We start from the raw sequence: 12,396 nt of genomic DNA on the forward strand, positions 1-12,396 counted from the left end.
GCACTTACTGTGCACGCTGTGTGAATTTTAATCAGAAATGCAACTGTATTATTATTCTGCAAAAGACTGCTTACACATACAGGGTCACGGTAATGGAAATCTGTGTTATTTAGTTTTATACATCTGCAAACAGTATACAAATTGCTTACAATTTCCAAATGCACTGGAAAGCAGCGTTGCCATGCCAGTCTGTTGAGTTCTTGCAGCCCTAGTGCTCTTCTTCTGTTGTTTAAATTGTATTGTCACTTTTCAGAGGAGTAAGATGAAGGAGAGAGAATATTCCAATATCAAATATCCCCAGATGACCAACTCAAGGTCCAAACCCAGCATGGCATCCTCACGCTCTTCTTCTGTGTAAGTATAACGCATACCAAAACAGCAAAACTGACATGTAAAATGTTACATTTATCAGTGAATATTTTCTGTGTGTGTTATTGTAGGATGACAAATGATGACTCGTCGAGTGTGTACGAGAACATCAACTTCAAAAGCCCTCAGACGTCTTTTAGCAGTAACACCAGGAGGTAAAACTGTTGCTGTGGACGTCCACTTCTCTCTGTCTGCCTCTCTGTAAGTGTCTGTTAATGTCATTCCACGCATAGTTTGCATTTTACTTTTGTTTAAAACAATTTTTATTCCTGCAGGGAAGTGACCAGAGATTCTATTGCTGGAGAAAAAATTTCTATTGTAGCACTTTGTAAAATGCAGGCATTGCAAGTGGTAGAGGGAGATAGAAACCCAGCAGATGCTGTTATTATATGTTGGATTCCATTTGGTATAAATGTAGCTTTTGGTGGAACAATCGAGAACTTGAGGCTCAGGTCGAAAGTGTCAAAGAAACTGAATTCTCTGCTAAAATTGAAACCCAGGGTGCTTTTTCACAGATAGCAGTTTCTGCTGACAGTTTCTTCCAGGGAATAAAAATCATTTACTTCGTGTAACTGGAAGAGTAATGTTCTTTTATTTTCAAGTTTCAAATTATAGGTTGGCCCAGAGCAGCACTTTAAAGACAAGCAGAGCTCCCTTTTAAAGCAACAAAAGAATCAATTAAGTCCAAATAATAATCAGCCTCAATTCCCACAGTCTTATTCTTTTCTGTCTCATAGCGACTAATAAAATACAGTAGAGAGGAAACCCACGGGTGTTAACGGACTCAGAACAAGACATACACTAAACGCTGTTTAATTACCAGTGATTGTATTTAGAATACATGTTAAATACCTTTTGCATGTATTAAAAAGAAAAGCAGTTCTTTGAGTTTGAATACACAGTTATCAAAGTTCTCAGCTCCTCTGTGTCTCTTTCATAGTGGAACTCCTTTTTCCAGCTCATATTCTCAGGTTTAACACCAAACGCCAAACTATAATTTCTACTTTTATTCCTATTATTTGAACAGCATTCTGTGTTTTATTTGACATTGTAATAATTAGTTTGTGTGTGATGGATGGGTTCATCTGTAGATTATCTTTTTGTTTAGTTGGTTAATCTATTGATTAAGTTATACTATCAATGAACACTAGCCAACAAACAACAACTCACTGTAATAGTCCAAACACTGACACTGCTGTCTAGTTGTTTGGAAGCCAGAAAACCAGTAAATGATAAATTTGCTTAATTGACGTAATCATCATGTCACTGTGTTGTTGCTGGCCTAACCAGATCAAGATGTCATCTTAGCCCATTTTCCCTGACTTCCTTGAGCATTAGTAGGATTTTATCTCCTGCATGTGATGTTGGGAACCTCTGCACCTCGGATTTCATTTACAAAGTCTCCAGAAACTGACCTTTAAAATACCTGTCAAAGACCACTGTACTGGACATAAACAACCAATAGGGAATCCTTGAACTCTTATTATACAGTTAATATTTAATTTTGTAATCTGACTTAAAACCTTAGGTTCTGCTTGTCGGGCCTTACTGTTTTTGCTCCCCTATTTGAAACTCTCACACAGAGGCTTTATAGAAACGATAAAGGTTTGTGTGACGGACTGAAGGCACTCTTAATTATTTATCTAAAAAACCCACTCCTACTGTAAGAGCTCAGCATGTGGCTGTCAACATAAACTGGCAGGTTTATGCTGAGGTATCACGGTTTTTAGTTGCGTATCCTGAATTACATCAGAACCTAGTGTTCATCATTCAAAGTGACACCAGCCATTAACTCTGCTTGTCTACCTGTCTGTTTGTGTCTGCTTCAGTTTCAGTGGAGGTGTCGCTTCGTCAGCAGCTGAAAATCCCTCAGGGGGCAGAGGGAGTGTGGTGCTCTGCGCCGCACTCCACGTCGGTGGATGTGGCCTGGGCTGAGGTGGAGAGCTGTCCTGTTGTCGTTCTGCTGGACCTCTCAGAGTCAAACTTTACTCTCCATATAGGGGAGGACTCCACAGCATAGTGCCCTTGTCCCCCTACTCCCCCTTTTTTCCTCCCTTATCTTCTCCAGCCCTTTCCTCTCTTTACCAGCACAAGTGCCTTGTCACAGGACGTGTCTGTAATCTCTCCCTGAATCTGCTGTTACATCTCTGCTGATGCTGCTTTCCAAGCTCTGGAAACCCACATGAGAAGCGAGCAGTTTTCACTTTGGGGTGGCTGATATTAAACTTGTCATCAGCCCCGGCCTGAACTGAACGCCGCTGTACGGGGGCCTGAGAAAAGGTCAAAGCTAAGCAGTTTGTCCGCTCGTGGCCAGAAATCTCTGTCTGTTGTCCCTCTGTCTCTGTCTTCGCTGCCTGTCATTTGAACTCCAACCTAAGACTGTTTTTGCTGCGTTCTGTCTCTCCAGCTGTGGTGGTTATTAACGTAGTTGCTGAGTGATAGCAAGGGCAGCTACGTAACCTGCCACAGGATGCAGAGGCACAATAAGGGCAGGCAAGACCTCTCTTTTTAAGGCTTAAAAAATAATTTATTTTTTAGATGTGACTGATTATTGTGAAAGAGCTGTATGTAATCTCTAATGCTGTTGCAAACACAAATCAGCTGTTCCAATGTAGGAGACCATTTTTACTTACGATACATCTATCCTGTCTGTGATCTAAACGTGGCCTCCAGTGGTCCCACCATGAAGACAAATTCATTCATTAAGATTGTGCGGGTTTATTAGTTCCTGTTGTTTTAATTAGCTTCTTCTGTTATTTTATATTATTATTTGTCGATGCTATCATGGTTGTGTAAATATGATATGATGTTTATTTAAATATATATTTATAAAGGAGCTTTACGGTGGAAAAGTTCATGTTTAAACACATGTCATAGCAGCATCCCTAGCACTAACTTTGATTTAGACGAGAATAGTAATTTGAAGTCCATATTTGACAGGAAACAGGATGGAGAGGATTCCTGAATGGGCGCTTGGCGTTGAGCTTGGCTGACTGCCGACTCTCAGCTCGGTTTGACTGGCTGTCCTCGTTAATCAGCAGGTCTGATGTAGTTCAACATCTGTCAGAGGAGATCGTCACAAGGAGACGAGGGAAAGGGGGCGATTACAGTGGGCCAGATGGCCATCTGCCTGAGATTGAAGAATAGATTTGTCTCCAAAAAGTAATTTAGAAGATGGCCATAATCCAGGCTTGATGATAGCGGGGCGAGTAAGCCGACGTCACTGATGTGATAAGGAAGCCGGTGGTGTTGCTGAATGCACACGGAGCCCTCTGTGCTGTCTGGCGGATTGTGGGCTATTTTTAACCTCAGAAACAAGTGGAGATATGTTAGTAAAACCTGAAAGAGCTCGAATAGAATGACTTCCATTAACCTTTAGAAAAAAGACAACAGGAAGTTGTCATGGTAATGTTCTATTTTTTTATTTTAAAGTGTCAAAAGTAAACCACAGGCAGATGTTGGAAGGGTTTTAGTTCAGACCATTCCTCTTTCTCCACCACACCAACCAACCAGGTCAAGGATACTGGCGGGCTGCATCCACCTTGTTTTCTTCAGTCCTTGCAGCTCATAATTCTTAATAATAAAATCCTAGCCAGGCCCAGTCACACTGTTCATAAGCAACAGAACTCAACTCACTGCACTGAAATAACTATAATTAAGTAAATACGCCTATCATTTGATGCGTTGAATGTAACCTGCAGCAGCCATATCCTCGTGTCAGCTGTGCGGCTCAGAAGAGCACAAATTCAGTCGCTTATCTTCAGTTTTGAGACTTTTCCAGGTGTAGATCAATGCCATGTATTTTAACGTTGATTCTTTCTGCGAGTGAAGACTCTGTTTTATGAAATGAATGTCAGTGAAGGCCTGCAGCATGTCTGTTGGTAAAATGCTGCACCACTTTGATGATATTTGAATCCTTCTGTTTTTCCTTTCGTCATTCTCCTCTCTGAGCTGTGATATTTGTCCAATGAATGAGAAACAACTTGATTTGTTTCCTTGTTTCTAAGCTGTTGCCGTGTGTAATTTAGATGAATTTTCACCGTACTTCACTTTGCCTCCATATGGTCAAATTGTTTCTGATTGGGTGAAACATCAGTACTTGAACATGTGAAACTGCTGAACCTTTGGCCTCAGGCTGTGTGGATGGAAGTATTTTTTCTTTTCTTTTTTTCTTTGGTAGTGCACTAGATTTTTGCCATCTCTTTTTTCTCATTTTAAATTAACTTCTAACCGATTGTTTTATTTGTTTTTGGATTTTGTATTGTATGAGTTATTGTCATTATTTTTTTATCTGAGCAGATTCTCTGAGCTGAACCAGTGTACATGGAGGTATGCAGTAATGTCACGATATTTTCAGTCTGCTTATCCTCTTACATTTACTTGAACATGATGTACACGTGTTTTTGTTTTGATTCCTTGATCCTCTGTTGGTTGCATTAAGTTTAAAGTGAGTAGTGGTCATACTAAAGTTCCCCTCTCCTCTCCTTCTTGCACTGGCTCCACCCAGACGCCTTTTTGCTGTACAGGCTACAACTGCTGATGCAATGAGCTGCCAGAAATGGCAGCGAAGTGGTTTATTATCATATTGTTTAATAAAAATCTATGATGGCAATGTTTATTTTTGCTTGTTTCTTTGTCTGTGCAAATCTTGAGCAGAGGAGGGCTTTCTGTATCTTGGACTGTCTTGCCTCCAGGTGTCATCCCTGCCATGGAGGAGCAGCAGAGAACACAGGCGGTGTCTTGTGAAGCGGTGTTTGTGCCGAGCCCCGCTGTGGCTCTCCCGTCTGATCACCTCCAGTTGTCTTTTCAATTAGAAAAGTGCTCTACAGCGTGAACTGCATTGTGACAGACAATATTGCCTAGTGACCACCACGTGCAGCACGTAATAGTGAAACTGAAGCAGGAAACAGATTCCAGAAAAACATCAGTGTTGCCAGTAATTATATATATTTTTTTCTCCCTGGTTGAAGCAGCCTGTAGAAAATGTACTGTATAACTGGAAGTAAGTAAAACAGGAGAAAAAATCAAGAGAGCATTTGAGATGAGTTCTGTTAATGTTCAGAATTATAACACATGACCGGCATATTTTAGATAAAATTATTATTTTGGTGCCACTCACAACAAAAATGCCAATGCTTTATTGGAAACAATCATAATAAGTTCCTCTCAGAAATGCTCAAATGTTGAAGAGCTACATTATGCCAGTTAAAATGCTAATTTTAGAGTTTAACCATGTTTCCGAGCAGGGTGCTTCAGGAAGTTGTACTTGTATGGTCATTTCTAAATGAATGTTAGACTTTCACATAACTCTTATCATTTGGAAAGCCCCGCCGCCTTGAACTTTTCCTTTATCTGACGCACCTAGAGCGATCACAGAATAAATAAAGGCGACTTCCTATGAAGACAAAGGAGGAGTTTGCTTTTATAGTCATAGGTTGAAGGTTCATGAAAGGAGGAAATGAACAGTGGGCAGGGAATGGTTTATTTTCCAACTGAAGCCTGAAACTACAGTAATACGTTGTCCCAATTTGTATGAACTGTGCTGTGCTGTTCAGACAGATTAAAACGCACTTCTGTATTAACGTGAGAAAATCCAAGAGTATAATAAACCACAATCAGATGATATTAATCTCAGTAATGAGGCTGTTGGGTTTTTTTAGTTAACATTCTTTATTACAGTTCTGTAAAAAACAAAATTTAAGTGTCAAAACAATGAAATGTACACTATAAAGTTTTGCGTTGGCACACAGGCATTACATTCATTCTTTGTCACAATGGATCATCACAGCCAGCTGGATATTTGCAAAACAAAGTTCGGATTTCAAGAGCAAGGCGAGTTGAGTAGTAAAAAAAATAATAATAATAAAAAATCAAACCATTTGTTTCCCAACTTGTCAAATCTAATCTAATTATAATGTACAAATATTAAAGTGCAAAACATTGGCATCTATCTGTTTATGTTCACTTCATGTCAGTGAACAGATGCAGGTACTGTCAGTTCTCATGTTGCTATAACAATCAGATGGAACATTTCCAGCTTTGAAGAGCTGAGGCTGCAATGTGTAGAAATTTGATCTGATAATGGTTTTAAATATCAAAACATTATTACAAAAATCCAATGGAATTTAGAGCAGTCATGTCACTTTTTTGTCACTTTAACCGCCATGTGGAGGCACTTAAATCAGCAGTCTATAAAAGCCTGTTGTCAGTAGCTTCAACTTTGTAGTTCTGCAATGTAAAAATATGAGGTTTTGACAGTTGTGTGTAGCAATAACCAAGCGCACAATATTTACAATGTTAGATATTAAAGATATTACTAACATGTTGTATACAATAGTATATACATGTACAGCATGTCTAGAAGTTTACTTTGTAAGACCTGATGCTACGGTGATGTCAAAGATAGAAGTGGTAGTAGGGGAGGGGGTGGTGTGCACGCCGTCTCTCATACAGCGGATGTTCCCAACGGTGAACACACACTGCAGGGGCCACAACACAACCACAATAAGCATAACTACCAGCACCGTAAAGAGGGTCAACCTCTTCCAGTCAGCCATTCTGCCTAGCAGGCCAAAAGTCCCACGCCTAGTCTGGACTGGAGCCGCCGTCTTGGTGGCCCCAATGTCAATGCAGATGCAGAAGGGTGTGGGACTGTCAGGGGCACCCGGATCCGGACTGGAGATTTTGTAGCACAGCTTCTGCCCATCAATCCACACCTGCTGCTCCTGCTGCTGATGAGTGGGCAGCTTGCACAGGACCTCCTGGCTTGTGGCCAGGGCCGGGGGTCCCTCCTCTGGCAGCGTAGTGGGTTGACGGCAAAAGGGGCAGGACAGGTGTTGGGTGCCTTCGTCACCATCCTTTTTGGGCACTGACACTGCCATTAGGCGGGAAAGGCACTCCAGGCAGAAGGTGTGGGTGCACTCCAGCAGCTTTGGTGTTTTGAAGACATTGTCGTAGGTGTTGTAGCAAATGGAGCACTCCGGCTGGTCCACCACCGACACCTTCTTGCTCCGCTCTCCAGGCACTTCCTGGGGGTCGATCTGAGTGTGCCAAATCTGCGCAGGCTGTTCCATCTTTATAAGGCTTCCCTCTCCTTTTGCTCAGTCTCCTTTGGACTCGCCTGTCTTTTCTTTCTTCTTCTCGGTTTGTCCTTAACTTGTGGATTACCTTAAAACAATGAAAGAAAAAGCAGAGATTAGTTTTCATATTTCTAACCTTGTCCTGCTGCTGGTAACCATTTATTCAGTCATACCCAGATATAATCCCAACAAGTGATTAGTGCACAGTGTATACAGGCCAGCTGACTGTTTGATCTCTGAACTATTTTTGTCCTCACTCAGCACACACACACAGAATAGTACAAAACTGACAGGATTGTGCTCTGTCAATGAGTACTTCAGTCACAGGAGTGATGCAAAACGGCAACAAGCTCAAATAAATGAGTCAGTTATGTGACATGCCAAGGCAGAAATGGAAGGGAGCACGTCCACCCCCGAGTGTAGAGTGGGCCGCTCTGTAGGTGCAGCGTGATGGTTGATTGATTGATGGACACAGTGTTCTCAAGGGAACGACACGGAGCAGTTTCAGTCATGACAACGCTTTACACACTCCTCAGGCCTTGAACAAGGAAAGCTAACACAAAACATATGCAAGACCTTTATTTCCACCATAAATTATAAACCTCTTCAAATCAGACCTCAGCGCTGTACTAGCTCTGGACAAGCAATGAAACTCAGAGGCGTCGCATTAAAAAGAAGGATTTGCACTGACTGTAGGTGTGGTGATTCTCTGCTCATGACTTGTGCACAGAGTCAGAGTGCAGACTGTATTTTTGCCAGAGATATGTTTTACAATGGTCTAATTTGCATTGTTAAAACTCCCTGTATTCAATGTAGTACAAATTCTACAATGTCTGACCAAAACAGTGTAGGTAAAGTGCTATCTTGCTAGCTATTTTTTAAACTATCCACTGCTGCTGTTTGCTTTCTGACCTTTAACCCCACTGGAAACAACCTGGTGTTGGCAGCTGTTAGCATCAGGCTAAACAGTGGCTGGCATCTGTGACTGACAGCATTTCTCCTTAATCTGTTTGAACAGTTGCTAACAACTAATACACACAGAGTGACACATGTTTATATAATTGACACAGACAGCAGCAGAATGTCCTGTACACCGTGTCTAATTCATGCAGAGCAACTTCAGTTTGAGCACTAAGTTTAACTGTGAGTATAGAAGGATAGTGTGTGCAGTAGAGAAGCCAGTACTACGAGTTTTCCTTGCCTCAAGCGGTGGATGAAAAATTGTTATGGGTGATTTGTTTGTCTTTTCATAGATGATGTTTTAAGGCACTGTGGGTGATCTGCACTAGGTTTGCAGGTTTATCTAAAGGACACCGGCCCTTGAGGACAGAACTGCTGCTCTATTGCCAGTCTCCTTGCTTTCAGAATCATAAGAACGTTACGCCATGGTGCTGTGGGTTCAGTATTAAAAGCCACTAATGTGAAGAAGACTGTGTTTGTGCATTGGTCATGAATGCTGTCAGAGCACAGGTGTCCTCCTCTCTGTGCCCTCAGGGCTGGTCTTAGCCCAGTTCTCCCATCTACACAAAGTCCCTGCTTGTTCTCCGTCTAATCGCTCCATCTATCCTTGACATTCCTGCTCCACCAACTCACTCTCCTCATCTTTGCAGAATTAAAACATGCTTTAATAGGATGAGGAAAGATTTTTCTGTATAATTACACCTGTCTTATCAGTTTCAAGCCTCTCTTAACCACTGATTGTGACTCAACTTCCCTGTTGCTTAAAGTGAAATGTGGTTATCGGGTGCAGACGTCCTTTACTGGATGTCTTTCCCAGCTGCAGCAAGTGAAACCTCAGATAACATTTAACTTAACTGACTGCTGACAGGAACTTCACCAACCACTAAGAAAAATATCTGTGTGCAACAAAGTCCTACACTTTCAAATAAAATAGAAACAAAATATAGAGAATATTAACAGTATTCAAATATATGCTGACAACTTGTCATAAATGAAACTCAAAGCAAATTTAATTACTCTTTCAACATAGTAGAGTGTTTGTCCACATGTATGAAGGTTCATGCATGATAAACTGATACATGTTTAATATGTTTCACAGGTCACAGAGCACATAGTCAAGGTCCAAAGCTGCGGGCTATGCTACCTGTACAATGCGCTTAAAGTCACAAAGCAGCCGAGCACCAAGTCTCCCACTGTTAAAAGGCAAAGCACAGCCTCAGGCGGTTGGACTCATAATGACCCCTGTTTGAAAGGCAAATGTAGTTTTTCTTTGTACTTATGCGTCTTTGTTTGATCTTTGCTTTTCCGTGTAATCACACTGAAATTAAGTCTGAACTTTGAGACTCTACATGCTCGATGTGGGCTCTCTTGCTTGAGGTCTAAATGTGTCTCCACTTCTAGTGATTGCTAGCAAAAGTTTGTGAAGATATTGCACAGCTTTCACTTTCAGCCTGGATTTGCTCTTTTACAGATGTTTAAAATAATACTACATCAGGCTCCACAACTATCAGTCACACTTTGAAGATTCATTTTCGCAGCACATACATACTTGTTGTTTTCTCTTTAAGTGAGAGTTTATATATTTAAAGGAGGAAATAATTTTTTCCCCATCACAAATAAAAACTGAAGAGCATGTGTAGTAGATACACCCCTTATCAAATCAATACTCTTAGTGTATTATTTGGTCCGGTGTGACCAATAGTTTATGTTAGCAAACATTAGCTTGGTTTATTTAACTGACTTGACAATTGCCAACTTTTATCATTAGTAAATACATGTGGCCACTGCTCAGTGTTAGCAGAGTGAACACGTCCAGAAACCGCACAGAGGAAAGAGGCCAAGCTAAAGGCACGTGTAATGTAGATCAGGGTCAAACATTATCAGAGTGATCTGCTGCTCAACCCAAAATACAACCTTCAGACTTTTTATGGTGTTTGTGCTTTGGTCATCACTTTATGATCCCTGGTCGTATCAGGCCACATAAAGTTCACCTGTCCTACTAACCCCTGGAAAACAAACGGCTGCTCTTTTTTGTGTCAGTCAAATTAGAGAGTTTTCAAGCTCCCTGTTAAAACACTCTTATTCTTTCGGCTCCTCTGTGTGAGAGTCAGCGTTCTGTATCCCCTTCTGTTCAACTGTCATCCAAAATGCTGCACTACCTGTTCTCAGATGGAAAAGTAAATGAAACTGGATCTTCCTGACGTTTAAGTAAGGAGGGGGGGGGTTGGTGACTGTTTAACTGAATGTGTCCGAAGGAAAAACAGACCCGAGCAGTAGATAGCATGTGCAAACAAGAAAGACAATGCAAGACACTTCAAAATCCAAACTGAATATACAGAAAACTGCTCTTAAAACTTGACTACTGACTGACTGAGTTGATACAGGCACTTCATGATGGATCTGATCCACCTGTGCTGCCATCATAACAGTAGTTCTGAGCACGTTTTGAAAACAAGGAACTATTATTACAGACTAGCTCAACTGTCTGGAGGTGGAAGTATTTGGCATTTGCAGTTCTTAAAATTTAAGTTATGTCCTAATTATGGCTTCACTTCCAAAGAAAATTATCAAATGAAAAACGATTTAAAGCCTTTTAGCCGGATAATACTAATCCACTATATGGCATAAAAAGCCTCAAGGCAACATTTAGAGCAAAGGTTTACCTGTTGGTTGATGAAGATATCAAATGATCCTCTCTGTGGCAAGGGCTCTCCTTAGTCCCTTTGCACTTGACAGTGCATTTTCTTTTCTGGAGTCAAAATCTTCTGAGGTCCCAGTAGGGAATCCGTGTCTCTGCTGAGGCTGAGGTGTACTGCTGGACTTATAGTTGTATGTTTCTGTGGGTGTGTGTAAGTAGGTGTGTTCAGAGGCGTGAGTAATAGCTTTCTTTGTCAGTGTCAGCTCTAGGTCCTCCTTCCTCGGCGTCCGTTGGTGAGTATCACCTGTCCTGCTCTGTCAGCTCCCTTTTAACACTCTATGCAAATGACTGCAGGCAGAGTCTCGGCCTTGAGGTGACGTCTGGAGGCAGGGAGGAGGGGAGGGGGGTTAACTCAGGACTTCTAGGATGGTAATACTCATTCTTGTCCTCTAAACACCCCTCCCTATCTCTTTCTATGTTGATATTGTTTTCCTCCTCACCTCCTTCTATCTGTCTTTACACCACCCTCATAAAAACACACACAATGCAAATCCCCTGCAACTCCAGCACAACATACAAACAAATTAATAAAACTTTAAAACTTCAGCCACTGTTTCCTTTACCGTCAGCAATATCCACTCTCAAAAGGAAGGCTGCACCCAAAGCACGAATTGAACGTGACAGCCACTGAGGTCAAACACCACTGCACAGTACATCAAACACAAAAGGCACACAAACTGCACAGCCTTTGCATCAGCCAGTGTGCTTAAGCTGCACAGCACATATAAAGGATTCATTTCCATTTAGTCTGTGATAAGGTAACAGGTGGTGATACAAGACTATCTTCCCACTGGAGCACCACTCTATGTGCACAGCCACTTGTTCCATTTCTTTACCGGCATACAGTGTTGCTGGTTATTGTGACACATCAGGGCCCGACAGGCTGTTAATCCAGACTCTTTCACTGATGCAAGTGTATTTTGAAAACTGTCCCAGCTACGCTCCATCAGGAAGAGTGTCTTGTGATGACATAAATGATGTCATGTTTGATCTTAGAGGGTGAGATTGGCGTTTAGCAGAAACTGTTTTCTCCAAATCTGCTTTTCATTAAAAATTCAAAGCATAAAAATAAACAAATCCTTCTGCTCAATAAGGACGTGTGTTGGTTGATTACTCATTTTATTTTATGTTGATGACTAATAATCCATTAGCATTAACAATGGCATGTCTCTGCAATAGCAGCTGCTTTACTGACTTGGTTATTTAGTAACCCAAACACAAATACTCTCATATCATATCAGCAAAGTCATTTATTGGACGTTGAGTTGTGGTTGCTTTGAGGAAGGAGCA

At 41.3% G+C, this 12,396-nt stretch overlaps 2 protein-coding genes across 5 annotated transcripts in view; one reads left to right on the plus strand and one right to left on the minus strand.

The window, feature by feature from the left end:
* ptpn11b (protein tyrosine phosphatase non-receptor type 11b) overlaps positions 1–4,973 on the plus strand; it is a 38,658-nt gene extending 33,685 nt beyond the window's left edge. For all 4 annotated transcript variants that reach the window (XM_084552983.1, XM_084552985.1, XM_084552984.1 and 1 more), the window contains 3 exons: positions 254–354; positions 441–570; positions 2,199–4,973. In XM_084552983.1, coding sequence (XP_084409109.1) covers positions 254–354; positions 441–528 — 189 coding nt within the window. In that variant the 3' untranslated portion in view covers positions 529–570; positions 2,199–4,973. The remainder of the gene's footprint in view (positions 1–253; positions 355–440; positions 571–2,198) is intronic.
* A 1,070-nt stretch (positions 4,974–6,043) lies between these two features.
* On the minus strand, positions 6,044–11,175 carry rnf223 (ring finger protein 223). Its single transcript, XM_084552628.1, has 2 exons — positions 11,072–11,175; positions 6,044–7,536 (listed from the first exon to the last, which is right to left on the minus strand). The coding sequence occupies exon 2, from the start codon at positions 7,440–7,442 to the stop codon at positions 6,735–6,737; it is 708 nt and encodes a 235-aa protein (XP_084408754.1). The 5' UTR covers positions 7,443–7,536; positions 11,072–11,175; the 3' UTR covers positions 6,044–6,734.
* Between the last annotated feature and the right edge of the window lie 1,221 nt (positions 11,176–12,396).

The sequence above is a fragment of the Chelon labrosus genome (assembly GCF_963514085.1).
Source record: "Chelon labrosus genome assembly, chromosome: 10".
NCBI lineage: Eukaryota > Metazoa > Chordata > Actinopteri > Mugiliformes > Mugilidae > Chelon > Chelon labrosus.